The 24,454-nt window shown below is 49.5% G+C and overlaps 1 protein-coding gene across 1 annotated transcript in view; it reads left to right on the forward strand.

Moving 5' to 3' along the window:
- The first annotated feature begins 4,585 nt into the window (after positions 1-4,585).
- The window catches only part of ABCC3 (ATP binding cassette subfamily C member 3), a 66,637-nt gene continuing 46,768 nt past the window's right edge, over positions 4,586-24,454 (forward strand). Inside the window, exons 1-8 of the mRNA XM_060204892.1 lie at positions 4,586-4,701; positions 15,230-15,406; positions 15,745-15,870; positions 16,099-16,236; positions 19,199-19,324; positions 19,552-19,613; positions 20,210-20,341; positions 21,465-21,675. Of these exons, the coding sequence (XP_060060875.1) occupies positions 4,636-4,701; positions 15,230-15,406; positions 15,745-15,870; positions 16,099-16,236; positions 19,199-19,324; positions 19,552-19,613; positions 20,210-20,341; positions 21,465-21,675 (1,038 nt within the window). The 5' untranslated portion in view covers positions 4,586-4,635. The remainder of the gene's footprint in view (positions 4,702-15,229; positions 15,407-15,744; positions 15,871-16,098; positions 16,237-19,198; positions 19,325-19,551; positions 19,614-20,209; positions 20,342-21,464; positions 21,676-24,454) is intronic.

Below are 24,454 nucleotides of genomic sequence, written 5' to 3' on the forward strand. Positions count from 1 at the left end.
ATTCTGACTTTCTTTTTTTTTTTTTTTCCCCTCCAGGGTTATTGCTGGGCTAGGTGCCTGCACCATGAATCCACCGCTCCTGGAGGCCATTTTTTCCCCCTTTTGTTGCCCTTGTTGTTGTAGCCTCGTTGTGGTTATTATTATTGCCCTTGTTGACGCTATTCGTTGTTGGATAGGACAGAGAGAAATGGAGAGAGGAGCGGAAGACAGAGTGGGGGAGAGAAAGATAGACACCTGCAGACCTGCTTCACCGCCTGTGAAGTGACTCCCCTGCAGGTGGGGAGCCGGGGGCTCGAACCGGGATCCTTACGCTGGTCCTTGCGCTTTGCGCCACGTGCGCTTAACCCACTGCGCCACCGCCCGACCCCCCGGAATTCTGACTTTCTAAGGGCTGAACCCCCAGTGCCCAGTGATCCCTGCCTAATGTCAGTGGACCCTGGACAGTGCTTGTCAAGAAGGGAAGCAACTGCAGCTGTAATCCAGCTTCCAGCTCGGAGGGTATAGCCAGGGAGGGTGGTAACCATTCCAGTGAACTCTGTAGAGGGAATTCTAAGAACTTTGGAGCTCTGGTGTGGCTAAGCCCTGGTCCAGGTGTGGGAACTGCTGAATCTAGCCCACGGTGCTAATTAATTCTGTCTTGCTTTAAAAACTTGAGGAATCAGGCACAGCAGTCAGTGCACCCATGCATGCCAAATCAGATCAAGCGTGCCTTGGGGGCAAAAGAGCAGCCTTGCAGAGGGTCACAGGAGAGGCTAGTGTGGGCTCACCAGGCTGGGATCCAGAGAAAACAGGCTTTGGCCTGCTGCTGGGGTACTGAGAGGTGTGGAGGCTGGAGGCTAGTTTGGGAGGGCTCCAGGCCTTCAAGCACCCACAAGAAGCTAAAAGGAATGGGATGGTGAACGGGGGAGAGATGAGCAGTCAGGCCTTCCCCCACTCTTGCCATTTCCACCTGACTTTCCCCGCTTGCAGAATTTCCTACCCCTGGGCTTCCCCAGCCCCCACTCCGGCCCCAATTCGTAGCTCTATCAGGCTTTCTTTTCTCTGCTGTCATTCCTGCTCTGAGCTGTCCCTGGCAATTAATTATCTTATCTTTCCATCCACTGCCAGGAAATCCCCAATGCTGGCTCCCCCCGGGATGCTATGCTCACTGGCAGGTAGGCATAGCATCAGTTCTGTCCATCCTCCTGCAGGAGCTGCAGTCATGAGGAAGAGGAGGTTGGGGGTGGTTAGGGATAGGACATGGGTCACTAAGCTGGGGGAGGTTCTGTCTCTCATTCTACCATAGCCCAACCCACACGGCTCCTCTCAGAAGAAGCCTCCAGCAGGAAAAATCTTGGTTCAGAAAATTCCAAAGCTGTGACTATACTTAGCCTAGCTGCCTCTCGGACACTTGTGTAGTCAGTCAACAAACATTTCCCAGGGCTAATTTTGCTGGGCACTGTCCCGGGTGCTGAGGATATAGCAATAAACAAGATCACTGTCTTTGAGGTGCCCACAGGTTTCTGGGAGAAGTGAGAAGAACCATCCATGAGTACAATACAGGGAGAGAGTGCTGTTCTGAGACAAGGTCCTCCAGCTCAAAATTGGGGTGGGGAAGATTCAAGGAAAGATTCTAGGGGTTGAGTATGAGTGAGAGCTTCAGGAATGAGTAGAGTTTGCCAGGTACAAAAAGGGAATTGAAGCAGGAGAGTATGTCAAGCCACCTTGAAGTTGGAGTAGGGTGTGAATGTCACAGCTGAACACACAGAAGCCCATCTTGCCCAATGTGGCTGCATAGAAATAGCCATGAATGGGGTCAGGTGGTGGCACACCTAGTTAAGTACACACATTACAGTGCACAAGGACACAGGTTCAAGCCCCTGGTCCACCTGCAAGGGGGAAAGCTTCACAAGTGGTGAAGCAGGGCTTTAGGTGTCTCTCTGTTCCTCTCCCTCTCTCTTTCCCCCTCCCCTCTCAAATTCTCTCTGTCTCTATCCAATAATAAATAAAAGAAAAAAAATAAGAAAAAAAAAAAAGAAATAGCCATGAATTTGGAAGGTGTGTGCTCATCCTGCCACTGCTGGGTTTTGAGATTTCAAAGTCCCAGTTTCCTCACACTGGTGAAAGGAACAACTGAAACCACAATATTCTAGGTACCTCATGTTTAGTTTTTAAGGCCTAAGTGAAAGGGGCCAGCTCCATGAGGGGCCAGTGGCTCAAGAGAGCTGAGAAGGATTACCAAATTCTCCCATCATGTTCTGGAGACTTCTACTTACTGCCCCAAGCTTGGGAAGGACTCCCCACTGACAAGATAAAAGATAAGAACTAGTGGTCCGGGAGGTAGCGCAGGCTAGACATTGGACACTCAAGCATGAGGTCCTGAGTTCAATCCCCAGCAGCACTTGTGTCAGAGTGATGTCTGGTTCTTTCTCTCTCTCTCTCTCTCTCTCCTATCTTTCTCATTAATAAATAAATAAAATCTTAAAAAAAAAAAAAAAAGATAGGAACTAGAAGGGATGGTGCTTCAATGCCAATGTTAGAGACAGAACCCAAGTTCCTGGCCCCAAATTAATGAGTCAGATGAGGAGTTCTAGCAGCTAAGACCACAGAAACCTTGATCACCAGGGTCGGAAGAAACCTTAAATGGCATATTGTCCAGGTGGTTCAAGAAACAGTCCCAGAGCCTTCAAGGGTTTTGGAGGTCAGGTGGTATACAAAAGGCACTGCCCTGGGGCTTGGAGGAGGAGGGAGTGACTCAGTCTGTCACTGCCCTTGGGGACCTCTCAGACTGGCAGGGAAGACAGAATCTTCACAACTAAATATAACCTGAGGCACGTTGTGACAGAGTGTGAAAAACACTGCTAAGTCTTGGGCTCAGAGATGGGGCACTGGGGTGTGAGGAGGTGTGAGGAAGGGAGAGGAAAGGATTTGTCTAATAAAAAGAGATGGAGGAACCCTTGTCCACCTGCCCCAGAGCCCCCCACCCCAGATCATGCTGGGCCCACTCTACTCTCTGTTCTGTTTAGAGAACTCATAGTCCAAGTGACTTTCTTCCAGTGACTTTATGCATACCTGAAGGGACAGGGGGTGGCCGGTTATCACTGTGCCATCTGCCAGTGCCCACCTACACATGGGCAGCCAAGGAAGAAGTGCTCCTCTCTGAGTGCCAGGGTAGGAAGGATCACAGAGGAGGGCGGCACCTAGAGAGGCCCTGCTGACAGCAACAAGATTGAGGAGATGCGGGCATGGGGAAGATGGGGCAGGGGAGGAGTTGCCAGAGGAAAATTCCTTCCCAGTTCCAAGAAGGGGTGATGGATTAGCTTCTGGGGTTCTGTTAGGGAGAAGGATGAGTGTGTGTGTGTGTGTGTGTGTGTGTGTGTGTGTGTGTGCGCGCGTGTGCGCGCGCGCGCGTGTGTGTGTGTGTGTGTGTGTATGTGTGTGTGTATGTGTGTGTAAGAGTGAGAAAGAAAATGAGGGATCTGTGGTCAGGGAGGTGGTACAGTGATAAAGCTTTGGACTCTCAAGCATGAGGTCCCGAGTTTGATCCCTGGCAGCACATGTGCCAGAGTGATGTCTGGTTCTTTCTGTCTCCTCCTATCTTTCTCATAAATAAATAAAATCTTAAAAAAAAAAAAAAGGAAAGAAAAGAAAATGAGGGATCTGAGGTTGGCCAAGTGGGGAAAAGCAAGAGAATGAAATGACATAACTGACCCTTAGCCCATTTTATTTTATTTTATCTTATTTTATTTTTTATTCCCATCAGGATTATTACTGAGGCTCAGTGCCAACATGACAAATCCATCATTCTTTGAAGTCATCTTTACTTTTCTTTCTTTCTTGAAAGAACAGAAAGAAATTTAGAGGGAAGAGGGAAATAGAGAGGGAGAGGAAAGATAAACACCTGCAGACCTGCTTCACCATTTGTGAAGCATCCCCCCTGAACATAGGGAGGGAGCCCTGAACCCGGATCCTTGTGGATAGTCACATGTGAACTCAACTAGATGTGCTACCACGTGGCCGCTTCAACCCCTCTTATAGATGAGTTAAGATCCTTAAGATGAAGGTGTGTCATCCTGAAGGTGTGTGGTCCCGAAGGTGGTTCAGTGGATAAAGCACTGAGCAGGTCTCAAGCAGGAGACCTCACATTCAACCCCCAGCAGCACGTGTACCTAAGTGACATCTGGTTCTCTCAATCTCTCTCTCTCTCTCCTCTTATCACTCTCATTAATAAATAAAGTCTTGGAAAAAAATTAAAAAGAGGAAAGTACACTAAATGTGAGCTTCTGGTTGGGTCCTCAGAAGTGTTGGGTGGTTACAGAGTGTCAGACAACATACCTTTCTGATCTAACCCCCAGGATACCCCAAGTGTAGGGCCTGTGACTACAACGGTTGCACAGTGGTGGGAGTGGAAAAGGGAGTGGTCGGAAGCGTCAGGCAGAGGAGCCAGAGACTCTGGAAGACTGGGGCAACAAGTCTCCATCTGTCTGGGACCTCTCCCTGTACCCGCCCCTAGCACACATTCACAGGCACCTGATTTGCCTCTCTGCGGCTGCCAGTTTTCTGGAGATCTGAGCGGAAGAGGAAGCCTTCCGGATTGACTAGACACACAGATTCCCATTTCGTTGATGAGGAGACTGGCACGGGGAGGGGGTGTGTATGGCGTGGGGACCTGTGCACTCCCTGGAAACAGCCCGCTCTGGCCCCCTTGGTCTCAGCCTGGAGGTGAGCATCCGAAGGAGCGGTTGTCATTGTGTCCCGGGCCCCCTGGCCGGTCGCAAGCTCCTCCCTCCCTGAAGCCGCCTTCTCTGGATGGCTCTGTTGCCATTGGCCAGGACTTGGTTCTTCCCGGGAGCCGGCGGGCAGGGCTCGGCTGGGCGTGCGGGGGCGGGAGAGGGGCGGGCAGAGGTTGCTCCGGGCACTCTCTCCGTCCAGGGCCAGGAGGTGGCCGCGCTCGCCCTGCTCGCTGGAAGCCTCAGGCCCCATGGACGCCCTGTGCGGCTCCAAGTTCTGGGTAAGGCGCTGGACTCAAGGGGCCGCTGTGTCTGAGAACCCAGAGGTGTCTGGGTACCCAGGGTGTGCACTGTGGGAGTCACCAAACGGGATCTGGAAGGGGATGAAGGACACCAGGAGGGAACCTGGCCACTCTGCCCAGGGCTGAATGCCCTTCGGTGTCCGGAACCTGCCTTGTCCCCCCTGGCTGCAAGGAGGAGCTAGACTCCCCCGTGGGTGCACTAGGTGGCTTCTGGGAATCCAAAGGTGCCTGGACTTGTTGCACTGCACCAGTCTCTGTCTCTCTGTCACTATTTCTCTTCTGGAACTGACATCCATACTGACTGCAGCATGCAGAAAGGTCATTTTCCGTTATTACACTGTGCCTAGTGGAGCCTTCAGCACCTGCCTCACACACAAGGGCTGGCTTTGCCCACCCACCTCACAGGTGTACCTATGCCATTCAGAGTCCTGTTCAGCCAGATACTTGGGAAGGCTGCTGTGGCTGGGTCCCTTGCTTCTTGTAAAAGCGCTTTTTTAAAAAAAAGTATTTTATTTATTTTATTTTTGAGAGAGATGCAGAGAAAGAAAGACACAGAGAGAGAAACACCAGAGCACTGCACAGCTCTGGCTTATTTTGGTGTGGGGGATTGAACCTGGGACTTAGGAGCCTCAGGCCTGAGAGTCTCTTTGCATAACCATTATGCTACCCACCCACCCCCATCCCAGAAAAGTGTTCTACCACTTTCTTTTTTCTGGGCAAGAGCCACCAGAAAGCTAGAGAGCCTCCCGACCCAGGTTTCAGACCTGGTGCTGGAGAAAGGCCCTCACAGGCCTCCTGGGCCAGTGTCTTTTTACAGGTGGAAAAGGGAGGTTCCAAGAGAGGTTTGGAGTTGCTGGAGCCCCCAGTTAAAGGAAAGCAGAGCTGGAGAAAAAAAGAAAAAAAAAAAAAAAACAGGTCCTGGACTCACATACTAAGTGTTTTATCTGAATGCCTCCCCCCCAGCACTGATCAATTCTGGCTTATGGTGGTGCAGGGGATTGAACCTAGGACTTTGGAGCCTCAGACGTGAGAATCTCTTTGCTTTTTAAGCTGCAACCCCATTCTCCAGCACAATTCAGGTGTGTGTGCATGTGAAAGCACATCTGTGTGCTTCCTTTTGCCTCTTGCATGAGGAATCCCTGGCTCCAGGCAGCCATTCCCCCACCCTTTTTTTTTCTTTTCCTTTATTTAATAGGACTGAGAGAAATTGAGAGGGAAGGAGGAAATAGAGGAGAGAAAAAGAGAGAAAGGGAGACCTGCCGACAAGTAGAGCCACTTTACCATTTATAAAGCCTCCCCCCTACAGGTTGAGGACTAGGAGCTTGAACCTGAGTCCTTGTGCATGCTAGCATGTGCACTCAACCAGATGTGCTACCATCTACCCTCCCCCCAAAATTCAGGTATATTAAGGAAAATAGTCCCAGAACATTTATTTATTTATTTATTTATTTATTTATTTATTTATTGGGTTTTGTGCAGCCAGGACATTGCACATGCAAAACCTCACTACTCATGGGCTGACTCTCATTCAGAGAGAGACAGAGAAACCACAGCACCAGAGCCTCTCCCAGTGCCATGGCAGTCTCATGTGGTGCTGGGGCTCCCACGCAGACTGGGCTCATGGCAAGGCAGGTGCCCTAACCACTGAGATATTTTTCAGTTCCTCAGAACAGCTTTTTAAACCTGCTCACTGTGGCTCCCCTGACCTTCGCTGCAGCTCTGGGAGGCAAGTGCAGTGTGAGTTCCACTTTGCAGATGGACTGGTATGAAAGGAGCATTTCAGGGACTGACTACCTAGGTTGGTCTCAAATTTAGGGCCTCTGAATCCCAATCTCTCTCTCATTTTTTTTTTTAACAGAGCACTCATCAGCTCTGGTTTATGGTGGTGTGGGGGTATTGAATCTAGGACTTTGGAGTCTCAGACATGAGAGTCTGTTTGCATAACCATTATACTATCTACCCCCCACTCTGAATCCCAATCTCTAGCTCATTTTCCCATTTCAATTATTTGTGCCATATATATATATATATATATATATATATAGAGAGAGAGAGAGAGAGAGAGAGAGAGAAGAGAGAAGAGAGAGGGAGAGAGAGAGAGAGTCCAGTAGTGTTATCTACAAGTCTGGGTATGAGTGAATATGTGTGGATACGTGTATATAGAAGTGTGTGTGTAGTCAGGAACCTACTGTTGGACTGTGTTTGGAATGGGTTCAAGAGGTTAACTTTTAAAAGTCATTTGTGTATGAGATAGAAAGAAAACCAGAGCATCATTCTATCATATGTGGTTCTGGGGATCAAGTTAAACACTCTGCCATCTACACCACCTTGTCCGTAGGTCATGGTTATGTGGATCTTTAAGGGGAGGGATAATGGGTTAAGAAAATAGCTGATTTGAATAGTGTGTTGCTTTGCCAAGTGTGTGACCCAGGTTCAAGCATGCCCCCTACCACATTAAAGAAAGTGCTACGGTTTCTTTTCTTTTCTTTTACTATCTTTCTGCTTCTGTATCTGGAAAAACAAATTTAAAACTAGAGACATGGGAGTAAAAGTGGGGTTCTTTTCTCATATATTATTATTATTTTACTACAGCACTGTTCATTTCTGGCCTATGGTGGTAGGGGGATTAAATCTGTGACCTCAGAGCCTCAGGCATGAAAGTTTTTGCATAACTATTGTGCTGTCTTCCCAGCCCTAGGATTCTCTTTATCTTTGGGTCACTAATAAGTAAATCAGAGATGAGCAGGGAAATCCCATCTATCATCCAGCATGACAAAGAATCACTGGTCATCAGAGTGGAGGTCATACCTTGACTTGTGAACCTTGGTTTGTATACTTGGGATGCTTGGCTCCCTTCACTGCCTGCGTAACCTTACATGGTGAAATCATGGCATGGGCATAGTGTCTGAGGGGGCAGGGGTAGTGCCAGGCATAAGACTAGGCAGTAGTACACAAGTCTTAGAAGAAAGACTGACTGTTTCTGGTGGACAGTTAGCCTTGAGAGTCTCAGTCTGCATAGAGAAAACAGAACACTTCATGATATTGTGGGGTCCAAGAGTGTCAGAGGCTAGGGGCTGGGAGCAGCTAGCCCGATGCCACATAGCAGCCCTGGAGAAAGTGAAAGTCAAGGAGGGTCAGGTCAGACAACAGTCAGCTGCACAGTCAATGATTGACAGAGAAGTGAGACCCCCCCCAGGCTTGGTTGCAACCTCACCACTGCCTGACTATGAACCTCTGGGCTTCTGTGCCTCCTGGTTCTTCAGCTTCTTGCTCCTCATAAGCTATATATGTGCCTCCTCTGAAAACCTCAGTGTTCATGGGCATCAGCTCACCTATCAATAGATTTGGTCCAAAAGGGAGTTGGGTGGTAGCGCAGTGGGTTAAGCACACGTGGTGCAAAGCACAAGGATCCCGATTTGAGCCCCCTATTCCCCACCTGCAGGGGAGTTGCTTCACAGGCGGTGAAGCAGGTCTGCACGCATCTCTCTGTCTTTCTTCCTTTCTATCTCCCTGTTCTCTCTCAATTTCTCTCTGTCTCTATCCAATAACAAATAAATAAGTAAATAAATAAATAATTTGGTCCAAGAAAGAAATTTCAGTGGGCTTACTGCCTAGTTTTATTTGTGTTTAAAATATTTTTGCCTATTTGTTTTGGATAGTGACCGAGAGAAATCAAAAGGGAAGGGGAAGATAGGGAGATAGGTAGACTGATCTGCAGCACTGTTTCATCACTAGTGAATTTTTCCCCCTGCAGGTGGGAACCAGGGTCCTTGCACATTGTAATGTGTACTCAACCAGATGCATCACCACCCAGTCCCCATGCCTGGATTTCTTTCTTTCTTTCTTTCTTTCTTTCTTTCTTTCTTTCTTTCTTTCTTTCTTTCTTTCTTCCTTCCTTCCTTTCTTTCTTTCTTTCTTTTCTTCTTTTTTTTTTCCCATTTTTTTGTTTGTTTGTTTCTTGACAGGGCAGAGAGAAACTGAGAAGGGAGGGGGAGATAGAGAGGGAGAGAAAAAGGTAAACACCTGCAGACCTTTTTCACCACTCGTGAGGCGTCCATCCTGCCAGTGGGGAGTGGGGTCAAACCCAGGTCCTTGAACATGGTGATATGTGCATTTAACTGGGTATGCCACCCCTTGTCCACACCCTGGATTTTTTAAATGATCAGTGAACAACTCTTCCTCTTCCTCACCCCAATTTCCAAACACCCTCCACTTCCACATGATCTGGGATCCCAAAGTAGCTCCAGGCTACACCTAGTGGGAAGGGGACTGTTGGGTAGTGTAAGAGAGGGGGAGACAGCCAGATAATACCAGCTCATCTTCTGGGCTTTGCAGACCTGAGAGAGGGTGGACCTGAGGGAAAGGAGGGCAGGAAGACAACTTCAGCTCGAGCTCAGTTACCCAAAGACTTGGTGTTCAAGGCACCTCATTTGTGGTGTGCTATTTTCTATCTTATTTGTGCTGTATATCGCCCAAATATGCCTGCCCCATAACTTTTCATGTTATGCGCCTGTGGGGAGGAATTCAAGGAAGCCAGGAGGTACCAGGGCCAGGAGTGAAAGAGGGGACATGTTCAGGCTCCTCTCAGCACTGTTTTACCCTACAAGCCTCTTCCCCATCTTATCCTCACAACATCTTATCCTGTTTTCCCATCCTGGGAAAACAGCCCAGCTCCTATCTGCCTCACAGATTGCTGTGGAAAGCAAATGAAATGAGGACTCTGAAATGATTATGAGAACAGAAAAACTCTCTGGACCACAAGACTGGATATTCCAGAGAGAAGGAAGGAAGAGAAATTAAGTTAGAAAAGGGGTGTTAGATCTGTAGAGAACAGGGCAGACAGGACTGTGGGACCAGGATTCCCATTTTAGCTGTCTGTTGGGGTCTTTGTATATAAGTCCATCAGCCGTGGCCCCAACTAAACCTGAGGGAACCATGATCCCCCAGACATTCACGCATGCATGTACATACACACACACATCTATATGCTCACACATACTTAGTATTCACTACGAATTCATGCATACACATTCTTGCACTCACACATACATACTCATGCACTCACACACACCAAGCACTCACATGCACTTAGTCAGATACTCACACATTGTCCACTCACATATACACATACTCATGCACTCACACACTGGGTGATTTACCCTTTCTCTCAGTCCCTCCCCTCTACCCACTCCAAGACATGTTCCCAGTATCTCTGAACCTTCTTGGGAATAACTTTCAAAAGAGTGAACTATGACCATATTTGCTGGAGTACACGAGGCCAGAGGTGCCTCCAGAGCCAAGGAAGCAGTGGTGCTCCTTTGCAGCTTCCAGATACCCCTGCCAGGAGGGCCTTTTCTACTTTATCAGGGAGCACCGAGGTGGTACAGGGAGCACACACACGAAGGGCCTGGAGCCATCTGCCCCTAGGGTCTGTCTGCCCTATTAGCTTTGATCTGATGATCCCAAGAAGCTCTTGGGAGTTAGATATTGACCAGAAATCTAATAGTTCCTGAATGATAGCTGTCCAAAAGTGGCTCTGATTGCCTGAGAAGCAATGAACTCACTATCACAGTTGGTGTGCGAGCACATGGTCAGTACCACTTAGCTGCTGGGAGAGGGTTCAAGCTAAGGCAGGAGTTGGCACCCGAGCCTAAAATTCTGTGACCAGCAGGGAAGAGAGAGGAGGGAAAGATTGGGTTCTTCTCTGCGGTTTCCTGCCCTCTTGCCCTGACACTTCCCCAAAGCAGACATTCAGGGGACCTAGAAGTAGCTCTTTCAGAGGCCCATGTGTCTCCTCCCCCTGTCCTAGCATTAGCACCTGCACTGTTCCTTGGCTGTGTACCTACCCCAGGGAGGGGCAGAGTTGTGGTCTCTCAGAGGCTCAGATCCCTGTGTCTCTTGTCCTCTCTCAGCTCATCCCAGTTTATCATTTGTTAGCTGTGCGGCATAAGGAAATCAATCACCCTCTCTGGGTGTACTTAGCTGACCTTAGGACGGCTTTGGGATCCTTCAAGTCCTACTTGTCCAGTGCTGACTCAGGGAGGCTGAGCCTCAGACTCAGGCTAAGACCCTGATTAGGGGCTTTTAAATGTTTGGGCTCTGGAGTGTTGAGTCTTCTTGGGCTCCCTCTGAGGTCACTGCCCAGCCAGAGTGGGCGGCTGGCCACCAGAATGTGAGTCATGGACCATTACATATCTGTTTTCAATGTACTTTGACACTGTACTTTAGAGAGAGTGACACAAAACTGTGGGGAAACTGGTGAAATCAGGGTCCCCAGGTAGCTTGGGGGAGGTAGGTGTCCCCCAGCCCTCACTCACTGGGCACCAGAGCTTTCCCTCTGAAGAACACTCCCTTCCTGCCATGTGGGGGCCCCTGGAATTCCCTCTTTCATCATCCCAGCTGGGGGCAATGAAACTGATATTACACACTTTGGCCGCTGAGCTCCTGACTTGGGGTGGGAGAGAGGTGGGAGATCTGGCCCCCAGTGGCTGTAGTTGGCTCTCCCCAGCCCTGCTGCTCCCCTACAGCCCCCCACAGGTCTGAGTTTAGAGACTTGGGGAAGGAAGTGAGTCAGGCAATTAACATTTGGAAGGGAGCTATGCCAAGCCTTCCTGAAGGTCCCCAGATAGGGCAGTGAGCTCTGGAGCACAGGACCTGCCCCCCACAAGGGAGGTCCCAGTGGGGACTGCCAGCTGACTCACTGGGGAGGCAGGGTTAGAGTATCTGAGCCGTGCCAGGGACAACAGGTGGTTCAGGGTCATAAAGTGGGGCTGAGACTTGGGCATGCCACTGCCAGGTGTTTGGGCCTCCCCTGGGTTGTTCCTGATTGATTTGATTTCTCCTGCTAACTGGATATTCAGGTTTCTAATCCACTGGCTTCCAGATGCTCCGTGGTGGTTTTAGGGATCTGGATGCTCATGTTCTCTCCCCAAAGGATATCACGCTGGACCCCTACAGGGGGTCAAGGGAGTGCCCTAGAGCCTCATGACTGAGAACAGGGCCTCCAGGTTCAGGGAGCAGTGCTTACCTGTGTAAAGTAGGGCTCATTACCTTCCAGCCACATGGCTCTGCTGTTGTGAACATTGAATGAGAATCCTGGGGCCAAGCTGTCAAACACAGAGACATTCAGAGGCAGGTGGCCAGTAGGGTCTGTGGGTCACTGAGGGGGCCCAAGTGGTCAGGTTATGCCCCCCTCTCTGGTCCTTCCAAGACTGGAGCTTCAGTCCTAACGGGTCAGTGAGTGTGAGCAGGATTAGAGGGGGTTCTTGTCCTTCTGCACCTCCATTTCTGCTGAGATAAATGAACTTGTCAGTTGTTCCCTTCTCCCCCTTCTCCCCACCCCACAAGATTAAGGAAGTAATTACTCTTCTCATGACAGAAGCCAGGCTACAGGCCTAGAGCCTCAAGAGGGGAGGGGAACCTGTAAAATCTCTCACAGAGCTGTGGCTCATCTGGAGCAGAGGGCTCTGGGGTTGTCACCCTGACCCCCACATGTCCCCTGCTTGGGTTGACAGGGATTTCAGCCTCAGTACCCATGAAGGAGCCCCCATGCTTGGCCCGTTCTGAGTGCCAGACCATCCACCTTATCGGCACCATCCAGCTATTCACTTGCTGTCTTAAGGAAGTGATTGTTGCTGTGGGAACTGTGTGGGTGACAGTGGGGATGGGGGCTGTGGGCTCAGCTCCCAGCCCAGGGAGCCCAGTGGGCATTCTCCAAAACAGGAACAACATGGCAGGGAGCCTCCAGTAGCCAGGAAATGAGCTCCACCAACTCTGTTCTTTCTACTTAGCCTAGTTTGGGTCAGAGACCCCTTAGGTGCCAAGTTTCCTGACTTTGGTATCAGGAATGGAACACATCATGTTCTTGGATGTGCAGCTGCATAGGGGAAGCTTCAGAGGGTGCCCTTCAATCATTTGTTCACTCATATTCAACTAATGCCTGTCAAGGGCCTTCTGAGTACCAGACACTGTTCTAGGCTATGGGAAAATCTACTGGGCAACAGAACAACAGACCTGCATGTGCTCCAGACAGTAGACAGAGAAAACCCCATAAATCACCCAGGCATCCAGCATGGCAAAAGGTGGCTAGGGCTGTGGGCAAAATAACATGGGTGAACAGGGGTACACTGCAGGGACCCAGTGGGGAAATGAGTGAGGTTCAGGGCTCTATTGCAAAACCACTTTATTGAGGAAGGGCACAGTGGACCTCCTTGAGAAGGTGGGATCTGAGAAGATACTTGCAGAGGTTGAGGATGCAAGACGGAATGCCTGTCATGGTCCTGTGGATCACACAGAGGCCTGGAGGGTGGAGTGTTTAACAGAGGGAGTTGGGTGTAATGAGGTCAGAGGGGTAGGGTCATGAGAGTCAGGTGGGGACTTGGGCTTTTGCCCTGATTAAGATTGAGAGCCCGCAGCTGTTTTTACCTGCATGAAGGACGTGGAAGACTGTCTGGCTTGGATTTTATAAACATATGCCTCTATATGTGGTGCTGGGCAAGACTGCCAGCACAGTGACTGAGAAATTAGCTTAACTGGTAGAGTACTGGACTTGCATGCCTGAGGTTCCTCGTTCTATCCCTGTGGCACTGCATGTACCAGAGTGGTATCCTCTTCTCTCTCTCTCTCTCTCTGTGTGTATCTCATATGAATTTATCCCTCTTAAATATAATAAATAAATCCTTCAAAAAAATCAGGGGGTGGTAAGCGGTGATACAGTGTTGCAGGTGTCTTTCTCCCTCTCTGTCTCCCCCTTCCCTCTCAATTCCTCTCAGTCTCTATCCAACAAAATATATAAGAAAGTAAAAATTACAACAGAAGCAGCAAAGATGGCCATGACAAGGGGCCAAGGAGTGGATTTGTAGACTGGAGATGGGCTACTGTAATGATCTAGGCAAGAGAGAAGGATAAAAGGAAAGGATTCGATGCTGGATATATTGGGGAGAACTAGATGAAGTTGACTTTTTATACAGAATAGACAAAGATGACACTTCCCTACAGTTCAGTCTAGAAACTAGCAGGAAAAACAGGTAGTACTAAAGGACTGAATGAGGGGAATGAGAAAGAAAAAAAAAGGAGGAAAAGATGCCCCCCCCCCCCCAGCAAGTGCTGGCCTGGGAGAAGGAAGAAGTTGTCCTTCATCGAATTAGCAGAGCTGGACAGGAGGGGATGGTCGGAGTCCAGTTCTGGATAAGCTGTGTGTGACATCATACTCTTCTGTTGTCATCCCACCACTGTCCCATAAAGAGCTCGAGGTGGAACCATCTAGGGACACAAACCCAGGTGGTTACCTGTTGCCCCATGGAGAGGACTCTGCCCCCCTAGGGTGTGCACATGTGAAGGAAAGGAGTGCAGACTGGGCCTCCTGCTGGGGCTGACAGCCAGCCTCATCATTGCACCCCCACAGCATCTTAATTGCTGCCACAGATAGATCTGTGAAAGAGAACCAGGCTACCTGCAGCCTCATGCTTGATCAAATGTGACCCTGCTGCTCATTCTCCCTCAGTCTTCCACTGCAGAGTGGAACTCCCAACCTCCAGACTTTCAGTAGTAGAACTACAATAGCCCCCATGTGAACTGGAATAATTTCACCCTAGGCTTCATAGTTTAGAAAGATTTCTTCACTCCTCCACCCCCAGACCCTGATCTTTGAGCTCATACTCATCTAGTCAGGAAGATGTGTGTGTAGACTCCCCCATTTTAAAGAACAGACCATGAAGGCTCAGGAGAGAGTCTTGAAGAGTAATTTGCAACCATGTGCAGCTGTTGCTTTGATAATTTTTTTTTTAATTTATTTATTAGGGGAAAATTTTTTTAAAGGAATGGACATCTAGAATAATAGCAAGCCCATCAGTGATGAGTGGTTGCTTTGGGAGGGATGGGCAGCAAAGAGGCATAGGGAACTCACAGAAGGATGGAGATAGTCTCTATCTTTATTATGCCCTTGGTTTTATAGGTGAGTACAACTGTCAAACTCACAGCTTATTGTACCTAAATTACAGCTTAGTTAGAGAGAGAGAGCACAGCAGGAAATGAGCAAGCTGGGTAAGCATGGCCTCCCAGGTGTGCTCACCTGCCTGAGTGCACATTTGGGCTCGCTCAGCTCCACACATCTTGCAACCCTGCATTGTCTCTATGGCCCATCCTGGAGGGGGAGACACAGTCCTGGGGTTGGGGGCGGGTAGGGCTTCGGCACCACTGAGCTGTCCTCTGTCTCTTCAGGATTCCAATCTGTCCCTGCACTCAGACAACCCGGACCTCACTCCCTGCTTCCAGAACTCCCTCCTGGCCTGGGTCCCCTGCATCTACCTGTGGACAGCCCTACCCTGCTACTTATTCTACCTGCGGCATCACCATCAAGGCTACATCATTCTCTCCCACCTCTCCAGGCTCAAGACGGTCAGGAGCTCAGGGTTCTGTGGTGGTGAGGCTGGCTGGGATCTGAGGCATTCAGTAGCCCCCACCTTCACTGTCTGGGTTGGGTTCCCTAGTCTTGCTCAACCTGTAGTTTCAGGGTCATGGCAGCCTGCCAGCTATCTACAGTCAACTGAGCTGTTTTATGTTTGGGGAAGTTCAAGCAGGTTCTCCAGCAATTTTCTGCTGACTGTGAGCCAGCACCCAGCCCAGCCCTCAGGCCAGGTCCCAGGCCTGGGTGTTTCAGGAACAGAGGACTTTCCTGGGCAGGCACTAACCCTACTTTTGGAGAGGGTTAATTCCAGCATGTGTCCTGCTTGTAGGTCGTGGGTGTCCTGCTGTGGTGTGTCTCCTGGGCTGACCTCTTCTACTCCTTCCATGGCCTGACCCAAGACTGGGCCCTGGCTCCTGTCTTCTTTGTCACCCCACTGGTGGTGGGGATCACCATGGTCAGTGTGGGGTTCTGGAAACTTTGTGGCAGGGGTGGTGGAATGGGTGTGGAGGAATATTCCATGGGTGGTAGAATATGGGGGTGGAGGAGACCACAGACTTTATAGTGGCAGAGAATAAGAGAGCTCTCAAAACATCTGGTCACATGGGGTCGGGGCAGAGAAGCAGGGAGGTCAAGGTCAGATATGACTACTCGGGTGCCCCCCACCCCTCTCCTCACTGCACAGCTGTTGGTCACCCTGATGATCCAGTATGAGCGACTGCAGGGAGTACAGTCATCGGGGGTCCTCATCATCTTCTGGCTCCTGTGTGTCGTCTGCGCCATCATCCCCTTCCGCTCCAAGATCCTTGCTGCCATGGCAGAGGTAAAGGGGAAGAGGGCAATATGCCAAACCTAGCCCATCTTGGGAGCAACCTTGGGGTTTGTGGTCACTGTTGGCTTCCACCGTGGAAGTGGCTAAACATTCTCTGCTGTTCAGTCCTTTTTGTGTTGTTTTCCATTTATTTCATCTCTGCCAGGAAGCAGAATGAAAGGGCAGGGGTGAGGACCAGTGGGACCAGGTGGATGGGACAAAGATGCCCCTATCACTGGATGCTTACCAACAGTGCTGTAACCCCCACTCCTCAGCACCATCCAAGGAAAATTCTGCAATGACCATATGTGTGCAGATCTGCAAGCATAGTTCTGGCTATGCTTATAAATGGATAAAGTCCTGTTATCTTGTCCCCTCTCTCCCCAGATCCCTCAGTTCCTGGCTTTCCTCTTGTTCTGTGGTGGCAGTGGTGGGTATGGGATGATGGTAGAGCAGGGGTGAAGAAAACTTTTTTTCTGCCAAGGATAATTTGAATATTTATAACATTTGCAGGTCTTATAGATTTTTTCTACTTAAAAAGCAGCACTTCATATTGCTATAAAATAAAAAAAAAAAAACTCCTAGATGGTGGAGGGTAGATAGCATAATGGTTATGCAAAGAGTCTCATGCCTGAGGCTCCAAGGTTCCAGGTCCAAACCTCCCACACTACCAGAGCTGAGTAGTACTTTGGTTAAAATAAATAAATAAATAAATAAATAAATAAATAAATAAATAAAAACTCCTAGACATATTGGATTTTGAGTTCTATGTGCTTTTGCCTTGGCAGGGCCAGACCAAAGGATTCCTTAGGCAGTTGTTCCCCACCCCTAGTTGAGAACAATGAGAGTTCAATCGAGTGTCTCCCTATTTTTCCATCTCAAAAGGAAGACAGTCAGGTGTAATGGTGAGAAAAATACCACCATCAACATTTTTTTTTTCACAGGCTCTGAGAAACCTACTTTTTCTGTATATGACCTGAAACAAATCGTTGAACGTTTTGGAGTCCCTTTCCTCACTTGCATACTGGGTATTATAATATCTCCTACGTTGGGATGTGGTACACAGATAACTAGATGTAGAGATAATTAACAACAGATGAGTGGCTAAGAAAGTTATGGTATAGATACACAATGGAATACTACCCAACTATTTATTTATTTATTTATTTATTTATTCTCTTTTGTTACCATAGTTGTTTTATTGTTGTAGTTATTGATGTCGTTGTTGTTGGATAGGACAGAGAGAAATGGAGAGAGGAGGGGAAAACAGAGAGAGGAATAGAAAGATAGACACCTGCAGACCTGTTTCATGGCTTGTGAAGCGACTCCCCTGCAGGTGGGGAGCCAGGGGGCTCGAACCAGGATCCTTATGCCGGTCCTTGAGCTTTGCACCACGTGCGCTTAACCCGCTGTGTTACCGCCCGACCCCCCACTACTCAGCTATTAAGAATGATGAAGTCACCTTCTTCACCTCCTTTTGGACAGAACTTAAAGTAATTATGTTAAGTGAGATAACCTAGAAAAAAGAAGGATGAAAATGTGATGACCTCACTCATGGGCAGAACTTTTTTTTTTAATATTTATTTATTTATTTTCCCTTTTGCCCTTGTTGTTTATTGTTGTTGTGGTTATTGATGTCATTGTTGTTAGATATGACAGAGAGAAATGGAGAGAGATGGGGAAGACAGAGGGGGGAGAGAAAGATAGACACCTGTAGACCTGCTTCACCGCCTGTGAAGCGATTCCCCTGCAGGTGGGGAGCTGGGGGCTCGAACCAGGATCCTTACACTGGTCCTTGTGTTTTGTGCCACGTGCACTTAACCCGCTGTGCCGCCGCCCGACTCTCTGGCAGAACTTAAGAAAGAAGACTGGGGGGGGCTGGGTGACAGTGCGCTCGGTTAAGCACCATTCACAAGGATACAGGTTCGAGCTCCCACTCCCCACCTTCAGTGGGAACGCTTTATGAACTGATAAGCAGGTCTGCAGGTGTCTATCTTTCTCTTTCCCTCTCTGTATGCCGTCCTCTCTCAATTTCTCTCTGTCCTGTCAAAGAAAAATAGAGGAGAAAATGGCCGCCAGGAGCAATGGATTTGTAGTGCCAGCACCAAGCCCCAGTGTTAACACTGGTGGCAAAAATAAATAAATAAATAAAAAAGAAATGAGAACAGAAAGGTAAGACTTTGACTGGTTTGCCGTATTACACCAAAGCACAAGACTCTGGGGAAGGAGCACAGAAAGAGAGATGGGGATTGGAAGGGAGGTAGGGGAGGATAGGGCCTAGTACATGATGATGGAAAAGGACCCAAGTTGGGGGTGAGAGTGTTTTGCAGACACCTATCATGGCAAGATGAGAAATTGTACCCATATGTCAATAGCTGTACTCTAAACCATTAGCCTCCCAAGGTTGGGGGTGGGGGTGGGGGAGAAAGATACTGTACCACATACAACAACTATCGTAAAATCATTATTTCCTCCAACAAAATAATCATTTTTGTTTTAATTTAAAAGATATATTCCCTATGAGCAGGGGTAGATAGTGTAATAGTTATGCAAAAATCATCTCATGAAAACAACAAGGGCAACAAAAGGGGATTAATTAATTAATTAATTAATTACTTTTAAAAAATTAATTTAAAAAATTATCTCATGCCTGAGGCTCTGAAGTCCCAGGTTTAATCCCACCATATCACCATAAACCAGAGCTAATCAGTGCTCAGGTAAAAATAAATAAATAGATAAAATATATGATGTAGCTATGACATATTCCCTACCCTGTAGGGAGGGTTGAATGAGGTGGGTGGGGTGCTGGCACAATGCTTGGTATTGGAGAGGGCGGGCCCTCTCATGGCCCTTCCCTATCTCTAAGGCTTCTCTGTACAGGGGGCCCAGGTGACCCAGGCACTGCCTGAGGACCCAACAAAACTGAGGGCTCAGAGGTCCTGAGCTCCTGATGCCACCTCCCATTCCCCACCAGGGCAAGGTCTCAGACCCCTTCCGCTTCACCACCTTCTACATCTACTTTGCCCTGGTGCTCCTGGCTCTCATCCTGTCCTGCTTCAGAGAGAAGTCACCATTCTTCTCCCCAAAGGATGTCGATACTGTGAGTTTCCCACGGCCTGGGGTGGTAGCAGGGTTTCTTAGCTCCCTCCGCAGCCCTTGTCTACCTCTCCTCCATCCAGGCTCTTCCGTCTCCTTGCCACCACAATATGGGTCTGAAAAAGGGACAAATAACCCACCTTCCTCTTTCTACCTTGAGAGGATGGCGGGCACTTGTGATCTCCCCCCCCACACACACACACACACTTCTTTCTTTCTCTCTCCTTCTAGAACCCCTGCCCAGAGGCCAGTGCTGGCTTCTTTTCCCGCCTGTCTTTCTGGTGGTTCACAAAGTGAGTTGGCTGGTCCACCAGTCTGTGCCAGAGGGAAGGGAAGTTTGGGAGGCTGGAAGTTCGGGAGGCCCCTAACAAGTTTGGAGTGGGTGAAGGGAGGATAAACCAGGCTGCTTGTGTTGGGAGCTGAGTGTAGAGTCTGGCCCAGCTCTGATCCCAGGCCACAAGCCAAGCCTGCTTCTGGCAGGCCACAGGGACAGGCCTGGGCCTGGAGGGAAACCGTAATTAGTTCTGAGCTTTTCAGTCAGGGATAAGCTTGTAGCCTGTCATTTCCTTGGCTGCCCCCTCAGAGTGGCTGGAGCAAGATAATTGTGTCTGTGACCTGGCTGACAGCTCATTAACTGCTGCACTGAGCAGTCCCCTGGGCTGGGGGTCCACCCACCCAGACTTGTCCTCACCCTCAGCTCAATAAGCCTGGATGTCATCACCAGGATCCTGTGGGGTCAGGGGCACCTGGGGAGGATGGAGAGAGGGACCAGGGGTGAGAACTTGGGGCCAGATGCCTTGACTTCCGGGCCATCCACTGGGCCAATAAAGACACCTCCACTCTAGAGGACTCTAAACTCAGTCTCTCTGTTGGGGGGGGTGGGGGGCAGGATGGCCATCCGTGGCTACCGGCGCCCCCTGGAGGAGCAGGACCTCTGGTCCCTGAACAAAGCAGACAAATCCCAGTTGGTGGTGCAGAAGCTGCTGGAGGAGTGGAAGAAGCAGCAAAAACAGGCGGCAGGGTGAGATACCCCCCACCTCTCCCCCTGCCACACACACACATACTCACATCTGGGGTTCCAGACTTCCCCACCCCAGCCCCTCCAAACACCCAATATCCTGGATAATCTTGGAAGGAGTGGGAGTGGGAAAAGAGCAGGTGCAGATGGCTTTGGGGTGGGAAATTTTTGGCCTGGATGGGGCCAGCTCTCCCCAGTTCTCCTGAAACCTGACAACTGCTGCACTCATAGCAGTTACTCTTCCCAGACACTTAGATCACTCAGTTAATCCCTCCACAGCCCAACCGTAGGGGAGACTTGTTACAGATGGGGACACTGAGGCCCAGGGTTTAATGACTCACTTAAGGTGCCCTGGTGGTATGGGCTGAGCTCAAATCCACACCCTGCTGGCTTTCCTGCACTCACCACTGCACCACCCTGCCCAGCCTGAAAGGTGGAATACAAGCACCTCCCTCAGGTGGGGAAGAAGGTCTTCATATTGCTTTAGAGCCAGGAGCTAGAGGAGAAGATCCAAATGCCATGGGGCCTCCCTAACGGCAGTGTCCCTCCTGGGACTCAGATCTGTCTCTGGCCAAGTACACAGCCAACAGAGATTTGGACTCTTCCTTCCCGCCCACTTCCAAGGCCAGGGCTGCACATGCTTCCCTTTCATCACAGTCCTGGGGGTTAGGCCCCTCATGCTGACTGGCTGATGGAGGAGCCAGGGACTGTAGTGTGGTCTGTTGTGCCTAGACTGTCCTGACTGGGAGTCTCTCTGTGGAGCCACAGCTCCATCAGCCTGCTTTGCATCCTCAACCCCTCCATGCTACCTTCCCCTTCTGTTCAGCCACCAGTCACGCCTGCCTGTGGCCCCCTCCTGTGGCTGCTGGGGAGCCCCTTCACATACTTGCTGACACCTGGAGACAGTCTCACTTGGAGAACTGGCTGAAGGTCACGCTGTCTGTCCCCCTTTTAGTTATGAAAACCAAGAAAGAAACTTCACCACTCCCCCTCCTCCCCACACACTCGAACCCCCCTTCCTTCCCCTCCCTGACTCTACCTCCCCCCTCCTCATCAGATACAGGTGCCCTTAACTTCTTGGGGCTCATATGCCCATTTCTCTCTCTGTTCCTTCTTCCCTGTCCAGACTCGAGGCTGCTGCAGCATCTGAGAAGACAGCCTCCAGGGAGGAGGAGAGGCTGCTGGGGGCCCAGCCCAGGCCCCAGCAGTCCACTTTTCTGAAGGCCCTGATGGTCACATTTGGCCCCAGCTTTTTCACCAGCTTTGGCTTGAAGCTGATGCAGGACCTGCTCTCCTTCGTCAATCCGCAGCTGCTCAGGTGTCACCCCACTCCTTCCTGACCTGGGGGCTAGGTGGCCCTGGGAACTAAGCCCAGAGGAAGGAGAAACACGTAGGGAAAATAATCCCACACCAGGAGCCATGGAGGGCACCCCTCTCTATGTGACCTTCAGTCAGTGCCAAAGCCTCTGCAGTTTCCTCATTCACATCCAATTTATCTTACTGGGTATATATTGATACTATATGCCAGGCACTATGGTGGGTAGAGTTCCAAACACTCTCTCTGTAAGACTGACTGACTGACACTGATGAAAGAGCAAGAACTAGGGCATCACTGGGGATTAAACTCAGGACCTTATGCCTGCAAGTCCTGCTCTCTACTATAGCACCATCTCCCCAGCCTCAATATTCTGTCTTTATTAATTAATTTAAGATTGATTTTATTTCATATGAGGGAGAGAGGAAGAGAGAGGAGCCAGAACACCACTCCAGTACACATGGCATAGGGGCTTGAAGCAGGAGCCTCAGACATGCAAGTTCTGTGCCTTACCAGCTTAGCTATTACCCCCAGTCACAGCTTTCTCTCTTTAAATCCTCCCAAGAGTCCAAAAGAGGAGGTTCCCCCATCCCCATTGTATAAATAAGAAAGCAGGAAACTGAAAGCACACTGTTTTCTCAAACTGCCTATCTTTCAAATAAGGAAGCAGAACCTCAGAGAGGTGAAGTGATTTATACTAAGAGGCACACAACTGGAAATTTGAGCTAAGGTGGTCTTTCCAGGTGACAGGCTTTCATCTGTCCCACGAGTAGCTTGGCCTAGAAGGGGTTCTCAGAAGAGAGTCTGAGAAAAAGAGAACTGCCCAGCAACTGAACTCCTTCCATTCTTTGTCCTCCATTCATTCATTCATTCATTCATTCATTTACTCATGCAAGGAACATTTACTGAAACTCCAGGATACCAAAGCAGTGCCAGACACTAGGGAGAAAGAGATAAACAAGATTTGGCCTTGTGGGAGAAACCAACATGCAAATCAATTAGAGTAAGTGCTATCAGAGGTGTACTTAGGCATCCAGAAACCCCAGAGGGGTTTGGAAGCCAGCTTGGGAAGGAGTGGGGAGACTTGCCAACACTAAGGTGGTTATCGCTAAGGGTAGTTGGGAAGGGCAAACAGGTGTTGGTTTAGCTAGGTGAGGAAAAAGGGGAAAGTTCAGTCCAGGGAAATCCACAAAAGCCTGAAGGACTCCAGGAGTCCCTAAATGTGGGAGGGAGAGGGTGGCAGAGGGTGGAGCCAAAGTAAGAAAAGAAGAAAGAAATCTTTTTTTTTTATTTTCTTTTTTCCTCCTCCAGGGTTATTGCTGGGCTCAGTGCCTGCACCATGAATCCACCACTCCTGGAGGCCATTTTTTTTCCCCCTTTTGTTGCCCTTGTTGTAGCTTTGTTGTGTTTATTATTATTGCCCTTGTTGACGCAATTCGTTGTTGGATAGGACAGAGAGAAATGGAGAGAGGAGGGGAAGACAGAGAAGGGGAGAGAAAGATAGACACCTGCAGACCTGCTTCACCGCCTGTGAAGCGACTCCCCTGCAGGTGGGGAGCCGGGGGCTCGAACCGGGATCCTTACTCCGGTCCCTGCGCTTTGCGCCACATGCGCTTAACCCACTGCGCCACCGCCCGACCCCCGAAAGAAATCTTTTGAGAGCTACAGCCAGGGAGGGGCACCTGGTTTGCATTTCAGAAGGCTCTCCTGCAGTAGTGAGGAGGGTGCAGGTCACAGCAGGGGTAGTAGGGGAAAGTGTGCCAACCTGGTCAAAGAGCCCAGGCCAGGCAGGAGACAGGGATAGAAGCTACTCCAGAAATGAGACTGTATGTCAAAAAGAGGCTGGAGTCAAGGGCCTCCTCGGGTTCTGACCTAGGTAGTTGGTGGAGCATGCATTGATCCCTGAGGTAATAAATTCAGAGGCAAGAGTTCTGGGCATGGGGCTGGGGGTGAGGGTGATGGGGACAGCCAGGTGCTGGTAGGCCCCCCAAGAAGAGAGTCCCAGTTCACCAGATATCATATTTTTATGTCCATTGGAGTCCATATCTGTGACTGAGCTCTCCTGGAGAGTTGGTACAGAGGACCAAGGCAAAATGCTGACAAGTTTGTAGTGAGAAACAGTTTGAGGCTCCAAGCTCCCACGCTTGATTCCCACCAACACCATTATAAACCATTATAAAATCATCACTGAGCAGTGCTCTGATTAAGAAAACAAACAAACAAAAAAGGCAGGGATAGACAGCATAATGGTTATGCAAAGAGATCCTTTTTAAAAATATTTATTTATCTATTCCTTTTTGTTGCCCTTGTTGCTTTATTGTTGTAGTTATTATTGTTGTTATTGATGTTGTTGTTGGATAGGACAGAAAGAAATGGAGAGAGGAGGAGAAGACGGGGTTGGGGAGAAAGAGAGACACCTGCAGACCTGCTTCACTGCCTGTGGAAGGACTCCCTTGCAGATGGGGAGCCGGAGGCTCGAACCGGGATCCTTACTCCTGTCCTTGCACTTTGCGCCATGTGTGCTTAACACACTGTGCTACCACCCAACTCCCGCAAAGATTCTTATGCTTAAGGCTCTGAAGTCCTGGGTTCAATCCCCTGCACCACCATAAGCCAGAGTTGAGTAGTGCTCTGGTAAAAAGAAAAAAAAAAGTCTGAGCTCAGAAGAGGTCAGATCTGTGCAAAGTACCCGGATTAGGGAGCAACACACAACAAATGCTTCCTGGAGAGAAAACACAGCCTCCAGTGAAGCAAGCTGGCCAGCAATGCAGAGCCAGAGGAAAGCAACTTTGCCAAAAATA

This window comes from Erinaceus europaeus, chromosome 12, assembly GCF_950295315.1.
Source record: "Erinaceus europaeus chromosome 12, mEriEur2.1, whole genome shotgun sequence".
Taxonomy (NCBI): Eukaryota; Metazoa; Chordata; class Mammalia; order Eulipotyphla; family Erinaceidae; genus Erinaceus; species Erinaceus europaeus.